Source organism: Pelodiscus sinensis, chromosome 26, assembly GCF_052426305.1.
Source record: "Pelodiscus sinensis isolate ZL-2025 chromosome 26, ASM5242630v1, whole genome shotgun sequence".
Lineage (NCBI taxonomy): Eukaryota > Metazoa > Chordata > Testudines > Trionychidae > Pelodiscus > Pelodiscus sinensis.
Window position 1 is genome coordinate 13,011,042 of NC_143077.1, and position 26,018 is coordinate 13,037,059.

Sequence of the window (26,018 nt, forward strand, 5' to 3'; positions counted from 1 at the left end):
ATAGGATTTGCTCCATAGCACATTTTTCCTAATGTTTAACTTCTTAGAAAAGAAGAGACTAAGGGGGGGGGGTATGATAGAGAGATAGAGGACTCGTGTGGAAAAAGTGAATAAGGAAAAGTGATTTACTTATTCCCACAATATAAGAACTAGGGGTCACCAAATGAAATTAATAGGCAGCAAGTTTAAAACAAACAAAGGAAGTTTTTCTTCACTCTGTGCCCAGTAAACCTGTGGAACTCCTTGCCAGAGGATGTGGTGAAGGCTAGAACTTTAATAGGGTTCAAAAAACAACTAGATAGATTCGTGGAGGTTAGGTCCATCACTGGCTGTTAGCCAGGATGGGTAGGAATGGTGTTCCTAGCCTCTGTTTCTCTGGAAGTGGGAGATAGGGGAGAGATCACTTGAGGATTACCTGTTGTGATCCCTCCCTCTGGGGCATCTGGTATTGGCCACTGTCTGCAGACAAGATACTGAGCTAGATGGACCTTTGGTCTGACCCAGTATGGCCGTTCTTATGTTCTGCATCCTTGGATTGTACATCCATTATGTTCACTCCCCATTCATTGCAAGATCCCTGTTTTTTAAAGCCCGCCACAAAAGTATACTGTGTCCAGTGGAACTATTCATGTGAGGAAGGACTGCAAGACCGGGACCTTTATTTCACTCTGCGTCGCTTTTCTTCACTCGTATAACACCAGCCTCCTTGCTGTCCTTCCATGGGTGGTGTGAGAACATTCTCTGCAGCTCTTGCCACCTGGAGCAGCTTCCTTCTATTTTTCCACCTGCTCTACTCTTCGTCTGTTTTCACATTTCAGCTGAGCACACAGCTTGCGTCCCTTGCTTCTGCACCTTCATTTCTCTCTCCCTCTGCTATTCTTCCTTAGCTGTGAAAGGCTCTCTACAGAATGAGGTTATAGTGTATTACTGGCAGGTCCCTGTGTGAGTGGGGGAATTCAGATCCGGCTCTTGGGCTAGGCAAACAAGTCATCCTCTCCCTTGGCATCCCAGCTACCAGCTTGGCAGCATCCTCAGATCCAAGCAGAAGTGAACCTTGCCCTGATTTGTAAAGCTGTTAGGAAACAAAAGCAGGTTGAACCGCTCTAGTCTAGACTGGTGCTGAACCAGAGAATTTGCCAAACCACGGGAGGTCAATATTGACTAGCAGCATCATCAACACTTCCCCTGCTTACTGGGTTCTTAGAAGACATTTAGGGGTAAATTAGAATGAAATAACAGCACAGAACACAGAACCAGGACTGGTGGCTGTAAACAAACTTTATGGGACCGCAGGAAACTTGGCCACACCCAGGATAAGTGGACATCTGGCTACTGAAATCCTGCTGGACCACGGATGTTGCCGAACCAGAGTGCTGGACTAGAGAGGTTCAACCTGTCCTTCCAAAATAAAAAATGCCATTCACCTTCCTGGGACACTGAGTCACACAGGTACAGTCTGTGTCTCCTACCAGCTCCCTGTGGGTGGGGTCTTTGTTCAAAATGAGAAATCAAGCGATATTCAGCCCCTCTGCTAATTCATTGGGCTGAACCTTCGGTGCTTTGCCATAAATCTATATAATCGAGAGGACTGAACAGCTGGGGAGGGGGAGATAGGGATTGTCTCTGAGTGGCCAGTCTGAGTCCATCCTGAGCTGGGAGTGACTGAAGTTGTCCCCATCACACATAACACTGTTAGAATTGACAATACCTGGTTCCCTGCTTGTCCCTTTGCAGAAAAGCCTGGGGCTAAACAGTCCATGGAACTGAGCTCCGCTCCCTGCTCCATAGACTCCCTTCAAGGCAGGAATCAGGCCTGTTGGAGGAAGCTTGTCCTGCCTCCTGCTTTGGTGTGCTTGCATAGGGAAGGAGAGGCCTTCAGTCACCAGGGCTGGCAATTTGGAACCAATACTACATACAAACACGAAGGCTGTGTCTACATTGGTGCGATCTTGCGCCAAAGCGGCTGCTTTTGTGCAAAAACATGCTGCCTGTCTACACTGGCCAGGAGTTCTTGAGCAAGAACACTGACGTTCTAATGTGTGAAATCAGTGCTTCTTGCGCAAGAACTATGATGCTCCTGCTCAGGAATAAGCCCTTTCGCGCAACTGTTCTTGTGCAAGAGGCCAGTGTAGACAGGGAACATGAATTTCTTGTGCAAGAAAGCCCGATGGCTAAAATGGCCATTGGAGCTTTCTTGTGCAGGAGAGCGTCTACACTGGCATGGATGCTCTTGCGCAAAAGCACATCTCTTGCGCAAAGGCATATGCCAGTGTAGACGCTTTCTTGCGCAAATACTCTAACGCAAATACTCTAACGCAAAAACTCTTGTGTTAAAGAGTATTTGCGCAAAATCTTGCCAATGTAGATGTAGCCGAACTGTGTATTGCATGTGCCACTTGGAGGGTGTGACTTCCAGGGCTAAGCCTCAGATTTGGAACACCTGGGCTCTCTGAAGCCCCAGGCCCAAAGCCCTGTAGGCTTAACTCAGCCTTTCAGAGTAGATCCATGCAGTTCCCTGGGTGAGGGAGGCTTTCTGGCCCCAGAGGGTCTGTAAAGTGCTTTTCAGTCCTTCAAGATGAAAGAAGCTATAAAAACAAAAATAGTTATTAGATGCTGCTGCAGTGAGTTACAAGGAATTCTTCTGCCTCGGGGGAGTTTGGGTCCCACCAATAAAACATGAGTGGAAACATGAATTTCTTCATCTAGTTGTTTTCCTCTAAAAAAACTCTTACAATCCAGTGTTCTGTCCGTGGTGTAACTTCAATATTTAGCAGATTGAATTCTATCCCACATCCAACGCCAGAGTTAGAAATGGTAATCTTCACTCGGACAACACCTAAACAACAGCTACAATCACCTAAACAACAGCTACCATCAGGGCGCCTCTGTATTACAGTAATACAAATCATTTCACCCATCATCACTTGGTGGGGCTTCTTTTCTGCTTTGGTTGTGTGACATTTCTCATGACAGGTTTGGTCTTTTAACTTAATCTTCAGATGATGTTGGACCTCGGAAGAGCTAAGTTTGGTCCATGGTGTAAATTATGACTGTGATCCAGGGACTAGAGGTAGCAAAATGCAGGGAGAGGGAGTGAACATGTCTCTAGGGAGTGAACATGTCTCTAGGTGCACCTGGTGGTTTAAGTCATTGGGAATGTTTATACTTTTGTGTGTGCGTTTCTGAGTGTTCAGCCAAGCAAGAGAAGAGGGGTGGGGAAGGTAACGTCTAGCTATGGGATTGATCTGGCCCCCTTATCCCTAGTATCTCAACTGTTCACAATCTTTAATTTTCATAACACCCCTGTGCAGCGTGCCTGGCCTAGGCAGAGCAGTCCTTGGAATGGTAGACCCAGCTAGGCCCTCCCCCGACCATGGGATCACAGTGAACTGGTGAAACATTACTTTTAACAGGTTCACTTTTAAACCAGGATTTTTCCGTCCCTAGTGTGAACCTGAGCATGGCTTGGCCAAGCCAGACTCTCTGTACTTGGTGTGTGTCTATGCAGACATACACTGGGTTTGGCCTGCCTGGCTAAGGCAGCCAGGCTCTCTGTATATGGTGGCTGTGTCTAAACTGGGCAGTTTTTCCGGAAAATCAGCCGCTTTTCCGGAAAAACTTGCCAGCTGTCTACACTGGCCGCTTGAATTTCCGCAAAAGCACTGTAAGAAATCAGTGCTTTTTGCAGAAATACTACGCTGCTCCCGTTCGGGCAAAAGGGCCAGTGTAGACAGCTGAGATTTGTTTTGCACAAAAAAGCCCCGATTGCGAAAATGGCGATAGGGGCTTTTTTGCGCAAAAGCGCGTCTAGATTGGCCACAGATGCTCTTCCGCAAAAAGTGCTTTTGCGGAAAAGCATCTGTGCCAATCTAGACGCTCTTTTCCGAAAATGCTTTTAACGGAAAACTTTTCCGTTAAAAGCATTTCCGGAAAATCATGCCAGTCTAGACTAGCCGGTGTGTGTCTATGCAGACATACACAAGGCTTGGTTTGCCTGGCTAAGCCAGACTCTGGAAGTCAGGGGTGGGGAACCTCAGACCCGGGGCGGCTTGCCTGGATCCAGCCCCCCAGCACCGGGGCACCTGCACTGGTGCTCCAGCCCCCCTGCTGCCCCACGGCAAGGCTGGAGCACACAGACATCTACCCGGCTGGGCCCCTCTATTCTCCGGTGGGCAAGAGGAACGTGGGGAGTCGGGGGCCACGTCAGTGCGGGATTTTCCTGTGGGTCAGGGCCCTTGACCCCGCACACAGGCGTGTGCAGACGTGGCCTGTGTGTGCGCCCTGCCCGGGGCTTGGCTCTCGGCGAGGTGCGGGGCTGCCCGCCCGCGCGTGGGCCTGCGTCTGGCGCGGGTGGGTGTGCAGCCCACGCGGGGCGTTGTCTTGTTTTCCCCTCGCTGGCAGCACGTGGCACCCGGGCCGGGCGCGGAGCCTTTGCCGCCGGGGGGGATGGCTGCGAAGGGCCGGCGCGGGGCGGCAGGTACCCCGGGCGGGGGCCGAGCCCGCGATGGCTGGGAGGAAGGAGGCGGGCCGGCCAGTCCCCTCCCCGCCGGCCCCGCCCGCTGCCTTTGAATCTCGTTCAGCCCATTGTGCGCTCTCGGCCGAGCCCGCTGGGAAGGGGAGCGGAGTCCTGCCCGCAGCGGGGACACGGTGAGTCGCCTGCGGGGTCCCGGCTGCCCGTCCCCAGCCGCGGGGGAGGCTCGCGCCCGCCCGGCCAGACGGCACGCGTGGGGAGGGGGATCCGGGCAGGGAGCAAAATGCACAGAAAGTTTGGGGAGAAGGGGTGGGGAAGGGGTGTGCAGTGGGGCCGGGCGGGCGCGAGGGGGGGAGCTGGGGGCGCAAAGGCGCTGGCGGGGGGCTGTAGAAGGCAGGGGGGTGGCGGCAGGGGGGCCTCGAGGAGAGGGAGGTAGGGGATAGAAATGGGGGAAGGACTGTGAGGGGATGGGGCACCGTGTAAGGGGGCAGGGCGTGCTGACCGGGGTGCAGTGCTCCACTCTGGGTGCCAGTGAGGCCCGGCACCCTGGGGGTACCGAGTCTCTGCACAGACCCTGCATCCCTGTTACTAGCTCTCGGAGGAGGCTTTGGGGCACTTGGCTTGGTTTACATCATGCTGGACTCTAGTGACCCCCCCCCTCCCCTTTGTCTGCAGGCGGAAACAGCTGAGACTGGCATATTGGAAATGTCCGTCCGGGAGCCCCCCCCTGCCAGTCTGGGGTCCTGGGGGCTCCTGCTCCTGAGCCTTCTTCTTGCCCAGCTTGCTTGCCAGGCTTGCCCCGTCCCCTGTGAGTGTTCGGAACCAGCCCGGACTGTCAAGTGTGTTCTGAAGGAGCTGAGCGCTGTTCCGGCTGAGATCCCCAGATACACCCGCAACCTCTTCATCACCGGCAACCAGATCACTCGCATCAACAGCCAGGACTTCCGGGGGCTGCCCAACCTTGTCACCCTCTCCCTGGCCAGCAACAGGTAATGCCCCAGACTGCTGGTGAGGATGGTGTGTGGGGCAGCGTAAGTTTCCTCATATGGAGGAGAGACAATTACTTTTTTTTTTTTTTACATTATGCTGCACTGACCTGCGGAACTCACTGCCACAAGATGCCCCTGCACTCGAAAGCTTAGCAGGATTCCAAAAAGGATGAGATGCTTATAATCAATAACGATCATCCACATAACCACTGTGCATAAGGAAGGGTCAGCTTATTTCAGAAGGGATCTAAATGCTCATGCTTCAGGGCACGAGAGAGTTGTGCACTGGTGGGGATTAGGAAGATACTTCCCTTCTGGGCATGGCATTCCAGAGTTTCCCAGTTTTGTGGTTTCTTGCGTCTTTCTCTGAATCATCACTCAGAGCCGGCGCAGCAGGCTAGATGGAGCACTGATCTGGCCAGGTTGTTCTGGGGTCTGCACTGCGTTTGTAAAGGGCATGGCTGCAGGTTCTTGGCACCGTGCACCCCTGCGGGCGCAGATTTACACAATAGAAATGTGTATGTGCCGACGTATGTGATAAATGTACAACCTACCCTACTTCCATGTGCATCCACGGGGAAATATGCAAGCGCCTTTGGGCTCTCTCTGGTTCTGCCGCATGCAGAGCCCATTGACTCCTTGAAGGGACACAAGGAGGTCACCTCTGAGTGGGCTGGCTAAGCAGGCCCAAGAGGTTAAGGCAGCCTCCAGATTTCCAGTGCGTCCATGATTTCACACCTAGAGGCCTGGGCACACTGAGCTGCTTCTGAGCCTTTAATTTGCTCACATGGGAATTAGCAGCTCCGATCCTCAGTCCCATGAAACTGTCTGATTTCTCCTTTGCTATAACTATTAGAAGTGCTGCTGAATCCCATGGGGAAGTCTTCATCTCCAGCTCTCCCAAGCCGGAGAAACAGGGCTCCCGTCACAGTGCACCAGACCTTACAGGAACCAGTCCTGGGGAGCGAAGCCACAGGAAAGTAAAGCTCTCGCTGGCCTTGCAAAGCGCCCGTTGGCAGTGCCGCAGGCTGGCACCTGTTTGGATTTGGCACTTGCAGGTCACGTTCAGGAGGCTGTTTGTGTCTAGAGAGCCTAGGACCTGTTGAGGAATCTTTCATTTGATCTTGGTATGTGCAGGAAAGCAATGTGATGAAGTATCTGGAGAGCAGGCTGGCACACAGCAGCGGACGAAGCGCTTGAGGGGTGGGGGCAGATCTGTGGGGAAGCCTGAGTCCCACTTCCCACCATCTGCAAGGTCTCATGGGTTCAGTGAAGCTGGCATAGGCTGAATTGAATCTGAACTTGTCCTCAGCTCAGGGTGGCGGGAGGGAGCTCTTGGCCTTGGTGCACACGTGGCAGGCAGGGCATGCTGCTTTTTGGAGAGCTCTGTCTTGTGCGCTGTGCCGGATTTCAGGGCAGAGAGTCGGCTCAGCCTGGCTGGGAGTGAGTTAGCTTCCGAAGGGTGCAGAGCTGCTCCAGTGTGACTTTCCTGCAGGACTCCACCAGAAAAACATCTGGTGAAAGTGACTAAATCCAAATGTGAAGGAGCGGCCTCCGAATAGTTCTGCTGGGAATTTGGGTTGGGTACTGTGGTGTGCTGAGCCCATCCTTCTGCAACAGCAGGGCCCAACCCAGGATCTGGGGAGACCCTGTGTGAGGACTAGCAGCATGAACGTTTCGTCCAGGAGCCAGAGGGAACCACAGGACTTGTCTGTGCCTAGCAGCCTCAGGAAAGAATCCTCTTTCTGTTATAACAAAAGCTGCAGTGGGGTGGCCGAGTTAGCCTGTAACAGGAAAAACTTCAACAACAACAAATAGTCTGGTAGCACTTTAAAGACTATTTGTTGTAACAAAGTCCTCTCTCCCTTCCGCAATGCTTCAGGGAACCCCTAACCAAAGGGACAGGAAGAAATTTCCTCTGTGAGCAAGTTAGAACTGCAGAGTTTCTTGCACCTTTGCCGGAGTAGCTGGTGCTGGCTGCTGTCAGAGGCAGGTTACTGGGCAGACTGGACTGATCCTGCCTGTCATTCCTGGTGCACGAAAGATACTGCAAGTACTTTGCTGGGTCACTTGAGACTTGAGTTTGCCTGTCAGGCCTGGTCCTTCTTGCCGGTTTCGCTGCGTGTTGTGACTATTTGTACGGGGTCTTTCTGAGGAGGCTGATTGAGATGTCTCGGCATTGCTGCCAGGGGGTCGTGCTGGTGGATTTTGAATAGGGTTGCCTTGTTTGCCTGTACTCTGCTCACGTGCTGTGACTTGGCCGTCTGCGCCAGAGCGAACACGTGGACCGCGGTGGGGGGTGTCTGTAGCAGATGGGCAGAAAGGAGTGAAAATCAGTTATAGTCACTTCCTGGAGCGTTACCTTCAGGGACAGGCCTATGCGGTGTGGAAGAAGTGAATTTAGTGCTGCTTTGACAGCCCTGATGACTGGCGCAGTTGATTTAGCTGCTGAGAAGCCAGCAGCAGTAAACCAGCTACCCTGCCAGTGTGGGGCATGTTAAGGGGTGTGCAGACCGTCCATGCTCCTTGAACTGTCCGTCGTGACAGCCAGCAAAGTGCCCTTTGCACCAGTGGGTTTGTGAAGGAATTGGGTGAGACTCACTAACTGGTGTCGTGCTGGCAGCTGAATGCTCTCTGCCGAGCTCGGCTGGAGTCAAACCAGCATTCTGTGAGTGGAAGGCTCCTTAGAGCAGTGGTCACCAACCAATAGATCAGGATCTACTGGTAGATCTTGGAGCCTTTGACAGGGGATCCTGACTGGTTTGGCCAGGAGGCTGTCAAGTGCAGCACTTCAGTGGCTCCTCCCTCCACTGCTGCGCACCTCCTGCCTTTGCCTTAGAGCTGCCCCCTTCGCCCCCGGGAAGCTCACGCCTGCCCCGGCCCTGCCCCACTCTCAAAAGCAGCCAGCAAACTCCCTCCATCCAAGCCCTGTTGTGCCCCCTCCCCGCCCTGGGAGCCTCCTACTTGCTGTGCAGAGCAGGGAAGGGAGAGGAGGGGTGCAGATGTCAGGGTGCCCGCTCCCATCCTGTACTCTATCTCCACAGAACAGGGTGCGGGGAGTACAACAGGGCTTGGGATGGGAGGGAGTTTGTTGGCTGCCTTTGGGAGTGGTGCAGGGCCAGTGCAGGGGTGAGCCTGCCTTAGCCCCACTGCACCCCCACCCAGGAGCCATCTGAGCTAAGCAGCACCCAGCTGGAACCAGTTCCGAACTCCTGCCCCAGTCATGAACCCCCTCCTGTGCCCCCTGCCCCAATCCTGAGCCCCCGAACCCAAACTCCCTCCCAAAGCCTGCACCCAGAACCCCATCCTGCATCCCAACTCCCTGCCCCAGGCTCAGCTCAGAGCCCCCTCACACTCCAAATCCCTTAGCCCAAGACTCTGCGCCCCAACCCCCTGCTCCTGCTTGGTGAAAGGGAGGGAGAATGGAGAAGGGAGGACGAAGTGAGCAGGGGCGGGCCCTCGGAGAAGAGGCACGAAGGAAGTGGGGCCGGGGTATTGGGGTTTGGGATAGATCTTACATTGCACTTCAATTTAAAAAGTGATCTGGTGCTTAAAAAGGTCAGAGACCCCTGGCTTAGAGTATTGCCGGGCCCTCGAGCCTTGCTGTGAAAATGAGCCTTGCTGTGAAAGCCTGAAAACAGGTGGGAAATGGGGAGCTGTTTTGCCCAGGCACTGCCAGACGGGGTCAGACCGTGGTCCACCTGAACCAGTCTCTTACCTGCCAGTGCTTTGGGGAAGGGGCTAGTAACTGCAGTAGGCACAGGTGCTGAGGTCAGTGTCTCCTCTGATCGGACGTCACTCGGGTAAGTGTAAACCCTTCCCTTCCCAGCCGTCCTCGTCCTCGACTGTCGGCATTCCAGCTCCCCGTTCCATGTGGGGCCCCGCGGCACAGAGCTAGCCTGGATGACTTGCAGGTGGGGGAGAGGGGAGACTTGCATGGGTGCTTTACCTCTAAGGGCACCTGCCAGATGGCTGGCTGGAGCAGCCTCTTGCCAGTGCACTGTTCCCCTCCCGGGCGGTAAGCCTGCTTCTGCACCCCCCCCCCCCGTTACATGTGCACAATAAATGCCAGTCACGCGAAAAGATACAACCCCCTCCCAGGCTTTCCAGAGCAGGTGGCTCTCTGAAGAGCCCATGGGTTTGGTTCAGTAAATGGGGGCCAGGTCCTCCCCCAGCATGAAGGCTATGGGGTCATAGACCCCAGATCCAGAGAGCCATGGTACTAAGTGCACTTCAGGGGTCTGGCTTGTAGCGCTCCAGTGCCCCAAGCAGATACTTCTGGCTTGTCCCTGACCTCGTGTTTACCAGTCTGTCGGGTAAGGCTGGCAGGGTTTAAAGGAGCCCGTTGCTGCAGCTTTCCTCACCTCTCAGGGCTCAGTGGAGAGGGGCTTGTTCTCGTAATCCTGCGTGGGATGGACCCGTCTGGGTTTGGAGGTGAGGGGGCTCAGATCCTCAGGCCGGGCCTAGCTGTGGAGTTACAGGCCCATGATTCTGATCAGGAGCTGCCAGAGGATGCTGGCTGGGGAGTCCAGGTATGGGAAGGGAGGGGGCCAAAGGGCAAAGACTCTGCCTCCAGCATAGGGAGGTGCGGTGAGGAGGAAACATTCGGTCCCGCCGGCTGCAGCTGGTGCAGGAGCGAGGAAGGGAAAACCCGCCATTGTGTCCCTGACAGGAACGCCTTGGGCCCGATCTAGCAGGTGTTCAGAGGGAATGCTGGCCACCTCCTCTCAATGCTGCTTTTTCTGCCCCTTCCGGTCGTTCAGCCAGCCGCTAAACTGAGATCTCACTGGCTAGGACAGGAGGCGGGAGCAGCCAGGAAAGCTGTCTGCTGGGAGGAATATCTGCAACCTCTTCACAATGCCTCACCCTAGTAGGAATGTTGGATCCTTCGTCCCTCTGAGCCAATCGCTCCACAGGGCGGTTGATTCGGCTGAACCTGTTCACGGGAGAATGGGAGGAAGTTTGGCAGTGACTTTGTTCTCCTGCAGGAGCTAGACACGTGCCGTTCATCGTTTCCCAGCATGCCCTGGGGCAGAGGTAGCCGTCCTGCATTATGAATCCGGGCCCCACTGATCAATGACCAGTTCTAGCACCTGCAGCCGTATTGGCGCTGGTGTCGAGTGGCAATTATTCCTGGCTCTTCTCCTCTCCGCCCCGATCCAGGGCTCCCACCTTGTTCAGGCTGGTGTGGAGTGACTTTTGTGATACGAGCAAAACACGGGGGGGAACGGGGGGGACTGAGCTGAGTCCGTCAGACTCATGTCCCTTGTGTCCTCAGTAACTTTTCAAAACCAGCTGTCGGAGGAGAAGCCCATGGGTTAGAAATCGAACCAATCAGACCCTTTTGCCTCGGCCTCTTTAAAAGATCCCTTTGGAGCCCGCCGCCTGATCAGGTACACTGCAGTGTTCAGCAGGGAGAGGAAGGTTTCGTGGTGACTTGGGGACCAGCAGCTGGCCTGGCTTGATGAAATGCCTGTCTCTGCCAGGTCCATGTGGGCGAGCCACCAGTCGGCCGGATGTGGCTGGTGCCTGGTCCCCATGTTCCGGGTCCCACCTGGTCCGTTCCACTGGATCGTCGCTTCTCGCCCCGCCGCCAGGGAAGGAGACGTGCTGACATTGCCATGGCAACAAGCTTACAGGAGATGCTGCTTGGAAACAGACTCCGGCGGGGCTGGCGCTGTGGGAACCTCTCTCTGTCTGTCGGCGGAGACCTGCCAGTGCCCTGCAACCCGCTGGGGAGGAAGTCAGGACCGCTGCCTGGTAATTGGCTTTGGGGCGAGGCAGTGGACCAGCGAGCCTGGGTCTCCACCCCACAGCCAGCCAGCACTAGTGAGCACAGGTTGTGCTGCCAGCCAGAGGCCAAGTCTGAGTGATCATCTCCTTAGTGGGCAAGGGACCACATCACCCAAGCCACCTGCCCATTAGCACTGCCGGGCCCTGTGCAACCAGGCTGGCGGGCTCTGCTGTCCTTCGGTGGAGCTCCCTCTGGCTTGGACCAGGGCACGCTGGTGAGGTCATGGGGGGCAGGGCCTCGCACTGCTGCCCACGCTGTGGTTCTCTGGAGAAGCTCCCACATCCAATGTGGAGCAGAGAAGGGAAGAAGCGGGGGCCTGATATCTCAGTTGTGAGGGCCGCCCGTCCAGCGGTAGCTCTGCCGGCGAGCAACTGGTCTGGCTGGGAGGCAAAACCGCAGCGCATTCGCTCACCCAGAGGCAGCTGGAAGCGGGCTTCCATCAGCCACCAGTGCAATCTTTAGAGCAGGCTAGATAGCATCCTGGAATAAACCAGGCTAGGTCTGCTTTCTGCCCTGTGCCCGCCTTCCTCGCAGAGGGACGGTACAAAGGACTGGGGATTTATTGCTTTCTTTTGTCTGCGCTCGCTCGCAGCGGGACGTGAGCGTGTCTGAGGGGCTCTGGCAAGGCGGAGCGAGCTCATCGGCTCGGAGCCAAGAACTTGGAGCCAAGTCCCAGGATTCCGTAGCCAGAATCCTAGAGCCACAGGGTGGGACAGGGCCACGAGAGTCAGCTCGTCTAACCCCTGCTGAGAGGCAGGCGTTGTCAGGTCTAAACCATCCACGGCAGGCGGCTGCTACCCAGGGTAAGTCATCGTCCAATCACGTCACTGAGGCCTAAACTTTCAGAAATAGCCACTCGCTTTGACGCCCCTCTGTGTCTCTCCGAGGATGGTGGGGACGGGCGGATGGTACTTCTGGCTCCAAGAGGGCTGTGAGGGGTAATGCATCTGTGTCGGCAGAGCTGCTTGGAAGGTGCCGGAAGCCACCTCAGTCGTATCCTCTTGTGACACAAGCCCATTTCTCGATGGCAGAGATGTAGTTGAGTCACCAGCAGTGTTCCAGCCATGGGGCTCTCAGCAAGAGAGCCAGGCTGGGCTGGGGGCGGTGGGGACGGGGAAACGAGTCCCTGTGACTGCGCTCACTATGGATGTCAGCGAGTAGCCAATTATATGATTAACCGATAAGCTGAGGCTTATCGGTTAATCTTTACTTGCATCCCCCCCCTCCGCTCCCCGCCGCTGCGTCTATATCGGAGGCATCGGGGGGAGGAGGAGAGGAGCCCAGCACTGGTTCTGTGGTGCTGCCGCCCCCCGCCCTGCACTGCCACGTCCATGAGAGGCAGCAGCATGGAGGGAGGGGCCATGGGAGGCTGCCGCAAAGCAAGGGGGGCAAGCTCCCCACGGACAGAGGCTGCTCCCACATCCCACATAGCATCCTCTGTCTCCAGCGGGCCCAGGCTGCGGGGGGGTCTGAGCAGGATGCGGAGCAGGCTCTGTCTGCGGGGCGCTTGGACCCCCCCATAGACGGGGGCTGCTGCTGGGGGCCAGCCTCTGTCTGCTGGGAGCCTAGGCCCTGACCCCCCCACAGGCAAAGGCTGCTGCCACCCTGCACTGCTGCTTCTGTATCAGAGGCAGCAGCGCAGGGCGGCAGGCAGCTGGTCCATGGGGGGACTGGTTTTAAAACTGGTTCCCCTCAAGGACCAGCTTCCCCTGCCACCCTACGCTGCTGCCTCCGCTACAGAGGCAGCGGCCCAGGGTGGTAGGGGACTCCTCGGGAGTGGGGCTGGAGCGCACTGGCTATCGAATAGTCATGTAACCGATGGTATTTTATGCGATTACACAACTATTCAGTTATACGATCGCTAACCTCCCTAACGCTGACGTGAGCACGCGATGGCTGATGTCGCCCAGTGGCTCTCACATCACACGCACCTCTGTGTCCTGCTCCTGGAGTGCGAGCCGCAGCCCCGTGAGTTCTGTGCGAAGCCTTTGTGGATTCAGTGGGGTTTGGATCAGACCCTGTGTCATGAGCCCTTTGGGGCGTGTCCCGTGTCTTCCGATATGTCTGTCCAGCACCTACCACCAGGGCCCTCTGCTCCTGACTAGGACCTTTGGCCACCGCTGCAGTATCATGAAGGCAAGGCCCCGGTGGCGTAAGGAAGCAGAACCCACTTCCCTGTTCCCTGTGTCCCATTTATCTACCAAAGAAATTAACACTGCCTGCCAGCCCTGCTTCGTGACTTGGCTCCTCCGTTGTGTGCCGCCAGGGTGCAGGAGCTGATTGCGAAAGGACTGGCCGGGCGGGAGACCTCCTCGTCTGAGGTGTAAGCACAGGACAGCCCCTGTGGGGGTCAGGAGGCTGCAGCTTTCTCCAGCAGCATTTCTTTAGCATCTGGGTAGCTAGATGTCTGAGCAGAAACCTTGCTGTAGCTTCTCCTTCCTGGGTGGGCCTGCATATGCTCCCCCAGTGGCTACTAGGGATGTGACTGTGGACCCGTTGACATGAACCTAACCGTTACATGAAGCTCTCCCTCCCCACTGCCTGTATATCAGAGGCAGCGTGGGGGGAGCAGGAGGGAGCTGGTACATGTGAGGAGCTGGCTTTTAAGCCCCACCCCGAGCTGTTGCCTCTGATGTAGAGGCACCAGTGCCGGGGGAAGGGAGAGAGGGCAGGCGTAAGTGTCAGTGGTTACACGTTTACAAAAATAAACACTTTTAAACATCCCTAGTGGCTCCAAAACCCTGCTAAGGGACTAAAGCTTTGGAGCTGTCTTTAGCCACGGCGGCAATGAGCCAGGACACCGAGTGGGCAGAGGTGGCTGCCGTCTTAGCACAGTTTATTATTCAAAGGGTGGCCCTGGCCTGGCCTGGCGGAAAAGGGGTATCTCTACAGTGCAATTAGACACTGACTCGGGCTAAGAAACTGTTTGATTTCAGTGTAAACATTCATGCTCAGGCTGCCATCTGAGCTCTGAGACCCTCCACCTTTTAGGGTCCCTAGAACCAAATTTCCCATTGAAACCAATGGCAAGATGCACCGGGTACGTCAACATCACAGTTGAACAGCCCTGTAGCCTGTGTCAGCTGGCATGGGCCGGCTGCAGCTATTTAATTGCTGTGTAGACATACCTTGCTGAGTGTCTTGCTATTGGTTTCTATGGGAGCAGGTCTTGGCATCAAATTTCTAGGCTCTGGTTCTGTCTAATCCAGGGCATTAGCTAGTGGAATGTCTTGCCTGTTGGGTCAGAGAGACATGAACCTGCTGCTTGTGTCCGGGTCAGTAGGAGGGGTGCTTGCTCAGAGCTCACATTTCCCCCTTGACGGGGTTTGGTAAAACCAGCTCCTCTTAGTAATAGAAACATTACCCCAGATCCCGGCAAACAGACGTCAGATAGCCCTCCCAAAAGGGTCACTTCAACCCCCCTGGAAATCTACATGCCACTTGGAAAACCCTCCAGAATAGCTAATACAGGCAGTCCCCGGGTTACATGGATCCGACTTACATCGGCTCCCTACTTACAAACGGGGTGAGGCAACCCCGCACTGGCTGCTTCCCCCCAGCAGACCAGGGAGACGCGAAGCTAGCGCCCCCCCCCAGCAGACCAGGGAGATGCGGAGCGGCTTTTCTCAGCAGACACCTCAGCTTGAGAATAAAGGACTGAGGGAAGTGAGGTGTGGGAGAATAGAACTGAGCTCTGGAGAAATGTTCGGCTAGAGTTTCCCCTACAATATGTACCAGTTCCGACTTACATACAAATTCAACTTAAGAACAAACCTACAGTCCCTATCTTGTACGTAACCCGGGGACTGCCTGTACATAAAGGAGAATGTTTGTGCTCTAATAACTTGGACACTATGGGTATGTCTAGACTACATGCCTCTGCAGACAGGCATGTAAAATAGGCTACCCGACATAGTCAGTGAAGCAGAGATTTACATATCCCTGGCTTCATTAAAATAAAAATGGCTGCCACGCTGTGCTGGCTCAGATGATCGTCGATACAGCGCGCGAGTCAAGACACGAATCAGTCGACAGGGGAAGCCTTTGTCAATCGCTCCCTTATGCCTTGTGAAACGAGGTTTACAGGAGCGGTCGACAGAGGCTTCCCCTGTTGATCGATCCGCGCCTTGACTCGTGCGCTGTGCCGACGACCAGCTGAGCCGGCACAGCGCGGCGGCCATTTTTATTTTAATGAAGCCAGGGATATGTAAATCTCTACTTCATTGACTATGTCGGGTAGCCTGTTTTCCATGCCTGTCGGCGGAGGCATGTAGTCTAGACATACCCTATAAGACCTACCACAACCAAACTTTGCATGGGATAGCCTTTCCTCCAGGAGAAGGTTTAAAGGTACTTTTGGACCCGATCAGGCCTGATCTCAACCAGTGAAAATCAAAGATAACCCACCGCGCTGCGCTGCAGGGGCAGCCCCACCCACCCTAGGTCACGTGCCGGCTGCCTGCGGCCCTAAAGCCCTGTCTGGGGCTCGCCCCGCCCCCACAAGCACAACGGCTCGGGCATTTGCCCTGCCTCCCGTGGCTATGGTTACCAGGTAGTCTTAAAAAAGAAACCTGGCCACACTTGATGCCGGGGGAGGAACTGGCTGGGAGGAGTGTGGGGCTGGCTGGGAAGCGGGGTTGGGGGCAGTGGGGTTGGCTGGAGGAAATCGGGGGCGGGCGGCCGGTGGGAAGCAGAGCTGGTTGGGGGCAGTGGGGCTGACTGGGGGAAATCGGGGGGGGGGCAGCCGGTGGGAGTGGGGGAGATCGGGGGAGGAGTGGCTGGCGCGAAGCAGAGCTGGTCGGGGGCGGGTTGGGGGCAGCGGGGCTGGCCGGTGGAGATCGGGAGGAGAACCGGCTGGCAGGAAGCAGGGCTGGCGGGGTGGGAGGGGAAGCGAATCGGCCGACAGGGAGCGGGACCGAGCAATGTCGGGTAACTCCAGCTAGTTAATCTATAACCAAACAGAACAGGATGGATTCAGACCTTACAGTTGGTTGGGTCCATCAGGAGGAAGTCAGTGGAGCTAGACGGGTAAAATCAGCATTGGGTCACGTCATTTCCTTTGTGACGGCAGGTGTCGGGGTTGGGGCGGAGGGTGGCATGTTGGGGTGTGTGACGGCAGGTGTCGGGGTTGGGGCGGAGGGCGGCGTGTTGGGGTGTGTGACGGCAGGTGTCGGGGTTGGGGCGGAGGGCGGCGTGTTGGGGTGTGTGACGGCAGGTGTCGGGGTTGGGGCGGAGGGCGGCGTGTTGGGGTGTGTGACGGCAGGTGTCGGGGTTGGGGCGGAGGGCGGCGTGTTGGGGTGTGTGACGGCAGGTGTCGGGGTTGGGGCGGAGGGCGGCGTGTTGGGGTGTGTGACGGCAGGTGTCGGGGTTGGGGCTGAGGGCGGCGTGTTGGGGTGTGTGAGGGCAGGTGTCGGGGTTGGGGCGGAGGGCGGCGTGTTGGGGTGTGTGACGGCAGGTGTCGGGGTTGGGGCGGAGGGCGGCGTGTTGGGGTGTGTGACGGCAGGTGTCAGGGTTGGGGCGGAGGGCGGCGTGTTGGGGTGTGTGACGGCAGGTGTCGGGGTTGGGGCGGAGGGCGGCGTGTTGGGGTGTGTGACGGCAGGTGTCGGGGTTGGGGCGGAGGGCGGCGTGTTGGGGTGTGTGACGGCAGGTGTCGGGGTTGGGGCTGAGGGCGGCGTGTTGGGGTGTGTGACGGCAGGTGTCGGGGTTGGGGCGGAGGGCGGCGTGTTGGGGTGTGTGACGGCAGGTGTCGGGGTTGGGGCTGAGGGCGGCGTGTTGGGGTGTGTGACGGCAGGTGTCGGGGTTGGGGTGGAGGGCGGCGTGTTGGGGTGTGTGAGGGTTTCGGGGTTGGGGCTGAGGGCGGCGTGTTGGGGTGTGTGACGGCAGGTGTCGGGGTGGGGCTGAGGGCTGAGGGCGGCATGTTGGGGTGTGTGACGGCAGGTGTCGGGGTTGGGGTGGAGGGCGGCGTGTTGGGGTGTGTGACGGCAGGTTTCGGGGTTGGGGCTGAGGGCGGCGTGTTGGGGTGTGTGACGGCAGGTGTCGGGGTTGGGGCTGAGGGCGGCGTGTTGGGGTGTGTGACGGCTGGTGTCGGGGTTGGGGCTGAGGGCGGCATGTTGGGGTGTGTGACGGCAGGTGTCGGGGTTGGGGCGGAGGGCGGCGTGTTGGGGTGTGTGACGGCAGGTGTCGGGGTTGGGGCTGAGGGCGGCGTGTTGGGGTGTGTGACGGCAGGTGTCGGGGTTGGGGTGGAGGGCGGCGTGTTGGGGTGTGTGACGGCAGGTTTCGGGGTTGGGGCTGAGGGCGGCGTGTTGGGGTGTGTGACGGCAGGTGTCGGGGTTGGGGCTGAGGGCGGCGTGTTGGGGTGTGTGACGGCTGGTGTCGGGGTTGGGGCTGAGGGCGGCATGTTGGGGTGTGTGACGACAGGTGTCGGGGTTGGGGTGGAGGGCGGCATGTTGGGGTGTGTGACGGCAGGTGTCGGGGTTGGGGTGGAGGGCGGCGTGTTGGGGTGTGTGACGGCAGGTTTCGGGGTTGGGGCTGAGGGCGGCGTGTTGGGGTGTGTGACGGCAGGTGTCGGGGTTGGGGCTGAGGGCGGCGTGTTGGGGTGTGTGACGGCTGGTGTCGGGGTTGGGGCTGAGGGCGGCATGTTGGGGTGTGTGACGGCAGGTGTCGGGGTTGGGGCGGAGGGCGGCGTGTTGGGGTGTGTGACGGCAGGTGTCGGGGTTGGGGCTGAGGGCGGCGTGTTGGGGTGTGTGACGGCAGGTGTCGGGGTTGGGGTGGAGGGCGGCGTGTTGGGGTGTGTGACGGCAGGTTTCGGGGTTGGGGCTGAGGGCGGCGTGTTGGGGTGTGTGACGGCAGGTGTCGGGGTTGGGGCGGAGGGCGGCGTGTTGGGGTCTGTGACGGCAGGTTTCAGGGTTGGGGCTGAGGGCGGCGTGTTGGGGTGTGTGACGGCAGGTGTCGGGGTTGGGGCGGAGGGCGGCGTGTTGGGGTGTGTGACGGCAGGTGTGGGGGTTGGGGCGGAGGGCGGCGGGGGGTGGGGGCAGAGGGCGGCGTGTTGGGGTGTGTGACGGCTGGTGTCGGGGTTGGGGCGGAGGGCGGCGTGTTGGGGTGTGTGATGGCAGGTTTCAGGGTTGGGGCTGAGGGCGGCGTGTTGGGGTGTGTGACGGCTGGTGTCGGGGTTGGGGCGGAGGGCGGCGTGTTGGGGTGTGTGACGGCTGGTGTCGGGGTTGGGGCTGAGGGCGGCGTGTTGGGGTGTGTGACGGCAGGTTTCGGGGTTGGGGCTGAGGGCGGCGTGTTGGGGTGTGTGATGGCTGGTATCGGGGTTGGGGCTGAGGGCGGCGTGTTGGCGTGTGTGATGGCAGGTGTCGGGGTTGGGGCGGAGGGCGGCGTGTTGGGGTGTGTGACGGCAGGTGTCGGGGTTGGGGCGGAGGGCGGCGTGTTGGGGTGTGTGATGGCAGGTGTTGGGGAGGGCAAGGGGCGCAGGTGAGTGCCAAGGGCTGTTCAAACACAGATTTAAGGGACCAGCATATCTCAAAGTGCTGCACACGTACCCCTAGGTTTCTGAAAAGTAATTTCCAGCCTGTTGCAGCCTCCCCTCTGCCTTTGGCCGGTATTTAGTAGAAATTTGCCTGTACCTGGCCCGGCAGGAGCCTGAAACTTCGGGTGTTGCAAAGTTGGTGTCAGCGCTGAACCTGGCCTGAGCTCCTCTGCGAAAGCCGCTCCTTCTGGCTTATGTCTCGGGGCTGGGGCAAACCTCTCTTGTTCCCCTTCAGTAATCCCATGAACCACGAGGAGCAGGCTCTGTTACTTGTGCCTCAAGCACCCAGAAACCAGGCCTGGCTTTCTAGTCCACCGGAGCACCCAGGCTCTTGATTTATACCCGCTGATTAAGAAGAGTGGCAGCCCTTTGTTTATTGTATGGAACCAGAATCAGGACCGTCCCAAATCCACATTAAAGATCCCTCTGGGATCAGTCAGTTCCCAGACATCACAGGAATGTTTCAGGCCTCCAGCCAGCTCCTTTATGGGGAGAACTAGGCCCGGTGCGAGTCAAGTACCGAGTGCCCTCAACGCTCCGCCAAGTCAATGGGAACCGCAGTTGGTCAGCAGTTTGCAGGATTGAGCCCTATGTTAGCCCCGTTCAGGGCAGGAATGATTCCCGCTCCAGCAACTGACTAACACTAAGTGGCATCCCCCTGCCCCCACTATCCCTGGTAGCGGGGATGGGAATAAACAGTGCATAAAAGGGCCTTTTGGCCACGCTGGGGCCTTTTGTTGCTCCCATGTGGGAGGCATGAATGCTGAGGAGGATCTGGAGTTCATCACCTTCTGGGAGGGTGGCTAACTCCTGCAGATCCTCAGGGACCTGATTCCACCCACAGACATTTGCATTTTGGAGACTAGCATGTGTGCATGTGACAGCGGAATTTGGTTCTGTGAGTGTGATTAAAATTCTGCTGCCCTTAAAGGGACACTGACAGGTTCCAAAGTAACACTTAAGGTCTTGTGGTAGTGTTCATCCCCGCTCTCTCAAAGTCCTTTGCGAAGGGGCCTAAGCTCATAGAGGAAGGATGTGACTTGTCCAAGACCAGACAGTGAGGCAGAGGTAGGAGTAGAAAACTTTTTCCTGAAGAATCTGAGGGTAGGGCACCCATGACCGGATGCATGAAATATCTCCAGAGGGAGAACCCATGTGTCATTGTATATACAGGTTTCCCTATAGGCTGAAATCCTCCATTTGCCCACAGCACAGCAACAACACGGGCCTTGGCAACACAACCCTCTTTCAGACAAAAGGAAGTATTTCTTCACACAAAGCACAATTAATCTGTGGAACTCCTTGCCAGAGGATGTTGTGAAGGCCAGGACTTTAAAAAAAGAACTAGATACATTCATGGATGGGCAGGGACACACAATATAGAGATACACCTATCTCATAGAGCCAGAAGGGACCTTGAGAGGTCATGGAGTCCAGTCCCCTGCCCTCACGGCAGGACCAAGTACCATCCCTGAAAGGTTGCCCCAGATCCCTAAATGGCCCCCTCATGGATTGAGCTCACAACTCTGGGTTTAGTGGCTTGAGCTGTCCCTCCCCTCTGCATGTTAGAAGCTGGAACTGGGCAGCAGGGGGATGGATCACTTGACGCTTCTCTGTTCTGCTCACTCCCTCTGGGGAGCCTGGCGCTGGCCACCATCGGCAGACAGGCCGCTGGGCTAGATGGACTTTTGGTCTGACCCAGTCTGGCTGCTCTTATGTTGCATCGCCATTGTCTACAGGGCCGGCTTTAGGCCGATTCGACCGATTCCCCCGAATAGGGCACCGCACATAAGAGGGCCCCGCGCTGGCTGCTCCCCTCCCACGGCTCTGTGGCCGGCCGGGCACACTGCGGGAGGGGGCGTCGGCCCCGGAGGAGGAGTGCGGCGGCTTCCCTGGATTTAAAGGGGCCATGACTCTTTTTTGTGTGTGTGTGTGTGTGTGTGCGGTGGTTTTTTTTTTTTTCCCCCAACAAAAAAATCATAGCTGCCAGGGCCCCATCGAAGCTCTTCGAATTGGGCACCACGCTACCTAAAGCCGGCCCTGATTGTCTATCCAGCTTGATGCCTGGGGGAGCACCCCTAGAGGTGCAAAGGGACTCAGGATGTGAAATCCTAGTTAATCAGTTACCCGGTTAAACCTTAGGTTTATCTGCTTAACCAATTAAACAGGATCCCACCCCATAAGTGGGGCTGCTGCTGGCCCTCCCCTGTGCTTGAGGATGCCAACTCCTGCTGCCGGCTCTCAGCCCCAAGTGGGAGGTGGGGAGTTTCTGCACACAGGGCAGCCAGCTCCTGCTCCCAGCCCCCCATGTACAGGTCGGCCAGCTTCCTCCTCCCCTTCCCCAGGCTACGGGCAGGGCAGGGGGCGGCTGCTCCCGGGTACCCATTAACTAGCATCCAATAAGCATTATCCAGTAAGGGTGATGCTTACCAGTTACCCATTCACATCCCTCCAAGGGGGTTCATTCTCCAGGGCCCGTTCACCCCTGCTGCCTGGGAAGCAGACTGAGACTTAGCAAACTCATTGCATGCAGGCATTGATGGGTCATTGTGTGGGAGCAGCTCTGGAGCTGGGTGGGAAGGGGGACCTAGGAAAGGCCCCAGTCCCACGTGGTGGGCTATCGCCAAGGGGCCGAATTGGAGTCCTACTTTGTTAGGTCTCCTAGGATCCTCGCCCTGATCGTTTCTCTCTCCCGCCCCAGGATCAGCAGTGTGGCGTCGCAAGCCTTCTCTGCCCTTCCCAGCCTGCGTTACCTGGACTTGAGCAATAACTGCCTGGTTACCATCCACCCCGATGCTTTCAGCTCCAGGAACAACTCCATCCGGGAGCTGAACCTGAGTCGCTCCCTCTACAACTCCTCTGCCATCTGGCCCGTGGCAGCTGCCATAGCCCAGGGTGGCTTCCGGAGCCTCTCCAAACTGGAGCTGACCAGCAACGAGCTCGTCTACCTGCCGCGGGGCATGTTCTCCAGCCTCTCCAGCCTCCAGCACCTGGACTTGAGGAACAACTCCCTGGTGGACATCAAGAACGCCACCTTTGCTGGCCTTGACCTTGAGCACCTGGATTTGACCTTGAATGCCCTCAAGACCCTGCGGGTGGAGGCGCTGGCCGAGCTGGGGAGGCAGCTGCACCTCCGCCTCTTCCTGAGGGACAACCCTTTCCTGTGCAACTGCGACATCGAGGACCTGGTGAGCTGGCTGAATCAGAGCCAGCAGGTGGCCGACGTGGAGAAGCTGGCCTGTGTCTTCCCCCAGGATCTCCAGAACACGTCCCTGCTGGACCTGGCTGGGGTCGAGCTGGGCTGCCACTCCAGCCAGCACAGCAAGAACGCTCTGCAGACCTCGTACGTCTTCCTGGGCGTCGTCCTGGGCGTCATCGGCGTGGTCTTCCTCTTCGTGCTCTACCTGAACCGCAAGGGCATCAAGACCTGGGTGAACAGCACACGGGACGCCTGCCGCAACTTCATGGAGGAGTATCGCTATCGCTACGAGATCGACTCTGACCCCCGTATCACCCAGGTCTCCACCTTGGACATCTGACCGCGTTCCTCCTGGGAGCCGATGCAAGGCTCTCCGGGTGGCTTTGTGAGCTTCCAGGGGTGGCCGGGGGCTGCTCATCTCCAGAACCAATTCACCTGCTTGGGGACCAGCTGTCGCGCTCCTTGTAATGGACCTGGGACTTTTTTTATTGAGGGACCCGGCTGCGGGGGAGATGCAGCTGCCCCCTGCACAGTCGGTCTCTTGCACCGTGTTAGCGGCCCGAGGGGTCCTCTGGCAGAGGGTCTTGGCCTTGGCCAGATCTTTGTGGACATTGTAAAGGGGATTTCTGCCTCCCTTTGGTTTTAAGCTTCCATTCAGGCATTGTGGGGGTAGGAGGCTCTACCCAATGCAGGGAGTTGCTATCCTGGGAACACAAGAACTAGACCCACCCGCTGGCTCTGTTAGCTTAGCACCCCCACTCCTCCAGCATCAATGCAAACCCGCGATATAACGCAATAATTAACCTCCGGGCTATGGGACGATGATCAGCCTTCACCCAACAGCATGTGGATGGGGTCAGCTGAGCTTGGAGGCCGATGCTGCCAGAGGAAGGTGAAAAGCCAGGGCTGTGTCTGGAGTGCCCGCTAGGGGGCCCCAAGCCAGCAGTGGTGGGACAGCTGGGATTTCACAAGCATCCTTGGAGGAAAGGCTGGTGTGACGGACTGGGGCGGAGTTGTTCATGACCGGCAACTTTCTGAGATGATGACTGAACGCTGGGCGTGCCAGGGAATCTCTCTCAGGCATCCTGCAGCTGGGCCAGGAGGCAATCCCTGGGTAGAGGGGAAGTTTGACATGGGCGGGGGGTTGGGGGGCTCTTTAGGGGTTTTATTACTGTAAATATTGTAAAGCAGGGGAATGAATGGACGGTGTGGGAGGGGGGATTTTGGTTTTCTCAATGCACTGAGCTCACAGAGTAACCGGCCCAGCTGACAAATTCCTGTTACGAACTGAGCCCCCTTGTCAATGCTAGGGCGGCCTTGCTGCACTCAGGGGCAATGCCCAATTGACTTAGGAGCCTAATCGCACTTTCAGAAGGGATTTAGGCACTCAGGAGTCCCCCTCCGTTGATTATCAAAGGCCTTTGACTCACGTGCCTAACTGGCAGCTTGGCGCTGGGTGCTGAGTGCAGCAAAGCCTCAATAGCTGGCAGGTCTGGGACAGTCCCTGCAAAACGCTGCCCCCGAGACCTCTCCCCCACCGCTCCGGTGCCCGTTTGGGTGTCAGTGCTCCTGCTGTATGTGCTGACCTGAACCGGCTGGCGGCTGGCTGCTCCCTGGGGCGGGGGAGAACCGGTTCCGATCTGGTTTTGTTGCCCAATTCTGACCAATAAACGAGTTCTCAAACCATGCCTTGCTGGTGGTGTGAAATGAAAGGCATCCCTTAGCCTGGGGGGGGAGGTGGGGAGCAGTGGGGGTCCCTTAGCATGGCTTCTGAGCATAGCCCAGGGCAAGCGCTGTAGGGCTGGACTGTGCCCGTGGGCTGTGGACCAGGGCTGGCCCCCCTGGGTCGTCTTGGCATGAGCCAGTAAAAGCCACAGGGGCTCTGGCCATGCTCCTGAGCAGCTGGCCTGGCTGAACTCCTGCGGTAAGAGACTGTGATCAGCATTTGGGGACAGCCTGGCCTTGCACCTGGTGAAGTCAAACAGCCATAGGTGGTGGGGCAGGTTGTGGCACATGGTGACACACTGAGAGCATGACCCATTAGCTTTCTGCAGGGGCTGATTCTTTGGGCGGGGGGGGGGAGGGGGACATGCTGTAGCGCAGCGTTCTATCCTGTTGGCCACCTAGGGAAACTGAGGCACTGATAGCCCCATTCACTGCTGCCCAGTGCTGAGGGCTTCTTGCCAGTAAGGTAAAAGGGGTGTACAAGGCTGCCATGTCGCTCTGTGCTCCTCTGGTACGTGTGTCTAGACTGGTGCACTAGAGCCTGAGAGGGGAAGGCCCCTTGCGGCGGAAGTGCCTATGTACGTAAGCTGCCTCCGCTCCTGGAGACCACCCTGCGACAGCTACGGCCTAGTCCTCAGAGTGCTGCAGGAGCCCAGGCCCTCAGAAACCCAGCTCCAGGGGTCCTGGAGTGGCCAGGCCCCTCTTGAAAATGCTGCTGTAAGTCTTGTTCGAGGGCTCTCGGCTGCCAGGAGTCCGAGGCTGTTCTCCCCTGTTCCAAACCACAGCTGCCCTTTTGCGCTGGCCGCTGCTGGGTGTCTTGCAGGAGGTGGGGAGCCCCTGGGACTCCACAGCCCAGCTCTCTGCCTTGCCATAGGGCGGCAGCATCCCCCCCCCAGCTCTTGGCAGAGCTCCCTCCCCGCAAGCCTAGGGGTGTTTTCCAGCTGTACTGGGCGTCTGGGCGAGGACGCCATTAGTCACCAGGAACAGCCTGCCTGGCTCCTCTACGAAGCTGCAGGGAGGGACTGTCAGTTGCTTCCTTCTTCCCCAGGCAAGCGCCGCTTGCCCAGGTCAGATGAGTCTCCGCGTGGGGGAACCACTGGCTCCCACCTGCAGGCCGGCCCCATGGAGAGGACGCTGCCAGGAGAGTTCTGCGCAGCTTGGAGATGGCTCTGACCCAGCCCCGTCTCCTTGGCCTTTGACCTCTGTTCTGAGATGCACTTCCCATGACCTCAAGAGGGAAAACAGCCCCAGTAGCACTTGGGGGGCAGGGGAGGGGACCTTCAGGGCCTGAGGACCCCAGGGTTGTGGGTTTGAGCCCTGTCCATGCAGGAGTGTCACCCCCCTAGCTGCCCCATTAGGAAGGACAGATAAGGGACGCCCTGATGGTAGGGTGGGTTCTGGAGCGGCCTAGAGGTTAGGGCATTGGCCTGAGGACCCCAGGGTTGTGGGATTGAGCCCTGCCCACCCAGGAGCATTACCACAGCCAGCACCCGCTGCTTCATTAGGAAGGCTGGATAAGGGATGCTCTGAAGGTGGGAGGGGAAGCTCCCACAGCTGGAGTCCTGAATGCTCTTGCTGGGGTGCTGCTGGGAGGAAACTTGCACAGTGGAGGAGATGCTGTTGCAAGTGCACTGCAGGCTGGGCTGGTGGGGGGAGGGGGAGTCATGCAGCACCCCTGGTATCTTCCTGAAGGGGGCCCCTCACCTCCCCACTGCAGTGAAACTCCCCCCTTTCCTGTCAGAGGCTGGGAGAAGTGGAGGATCCCAGTGCGTAGGGGTCAGAGTTCCCCCCAAGGGAGGGGTGTGTGTGTGGGGGGGGGCCACACACCAAGAATTTGAGGCTCGCCCACCTGTGCAGCAGAACTGCGTTCTCTGGCTCAGCTGCTCCAGCAGCAGGGCAGTCACCATGTAGCCTGGGGCCCAGTGCTGCTGAGCATCCGCTGGCCAGGCCCAGGGCTCCGCTCCCAGCATCCTGCTTTGGGCCCTTGGAACCCTTGGCTGGGCCTGGCCCTAGCTTCAGCGGCTGGGGCCAGAGCCGGAGCACGTGTGACAGGTGGCCCGCGGCTGCTCCGGCAGTGAAGGGGGCTGGGCCAGAGCCGGAGCAAGCGTGGGTGGCTCGCGGCTGCTCCAGAGGTGGCCAGCGCTGGGCGGGGCCGCAGTGCCGTGCCAGGTGTCCCAGACTGAGTGGGGATGGGCCAGGCCCTGTTGCTAGGTGAGAGCAGGAGCCGGCTGCAGACACCTGAGCGGCTGCGCAGTTTTTTCCCCTCATGCTGGGGTCGACTTTCTACTGCTCCTCGGGCTCTGCTCTGCCAC

The 26,018-nt window shown here is 57.8% G+C and overlaps 1 protein-coding gene across 1 annotated transcript; it reads left to right on the forward strand.

The window, feature by feature from the left end:
• The first annotated feature begins 4,367 nt into the window (after window positions 1-4,367).
• LOC102446958 (trophoblast glycoprotein-like) lies at window positions 4,368-23,667 on the forward strand. Its single transcript, XM_075908738.2, has 3 exons — window positions 4,368-4,647; window positions 5,147-5,460; window positions 21,484-23,667. Exons 2-3 carry the CDS (start codon window positions 5,177-5,179, stop codon window positions 22,319-22,321), a joined length of 1,122 nt encoding a protein of 373 aa, XP_075764853.2. The 5' UTR covers window positions 4,368-4,647; window positions 5,147-5,176; the 3' UTR covers window positions 22,322-23,667.
• Window positions 23,668-26,018: the final 2,351 nt, after the last annotated feature.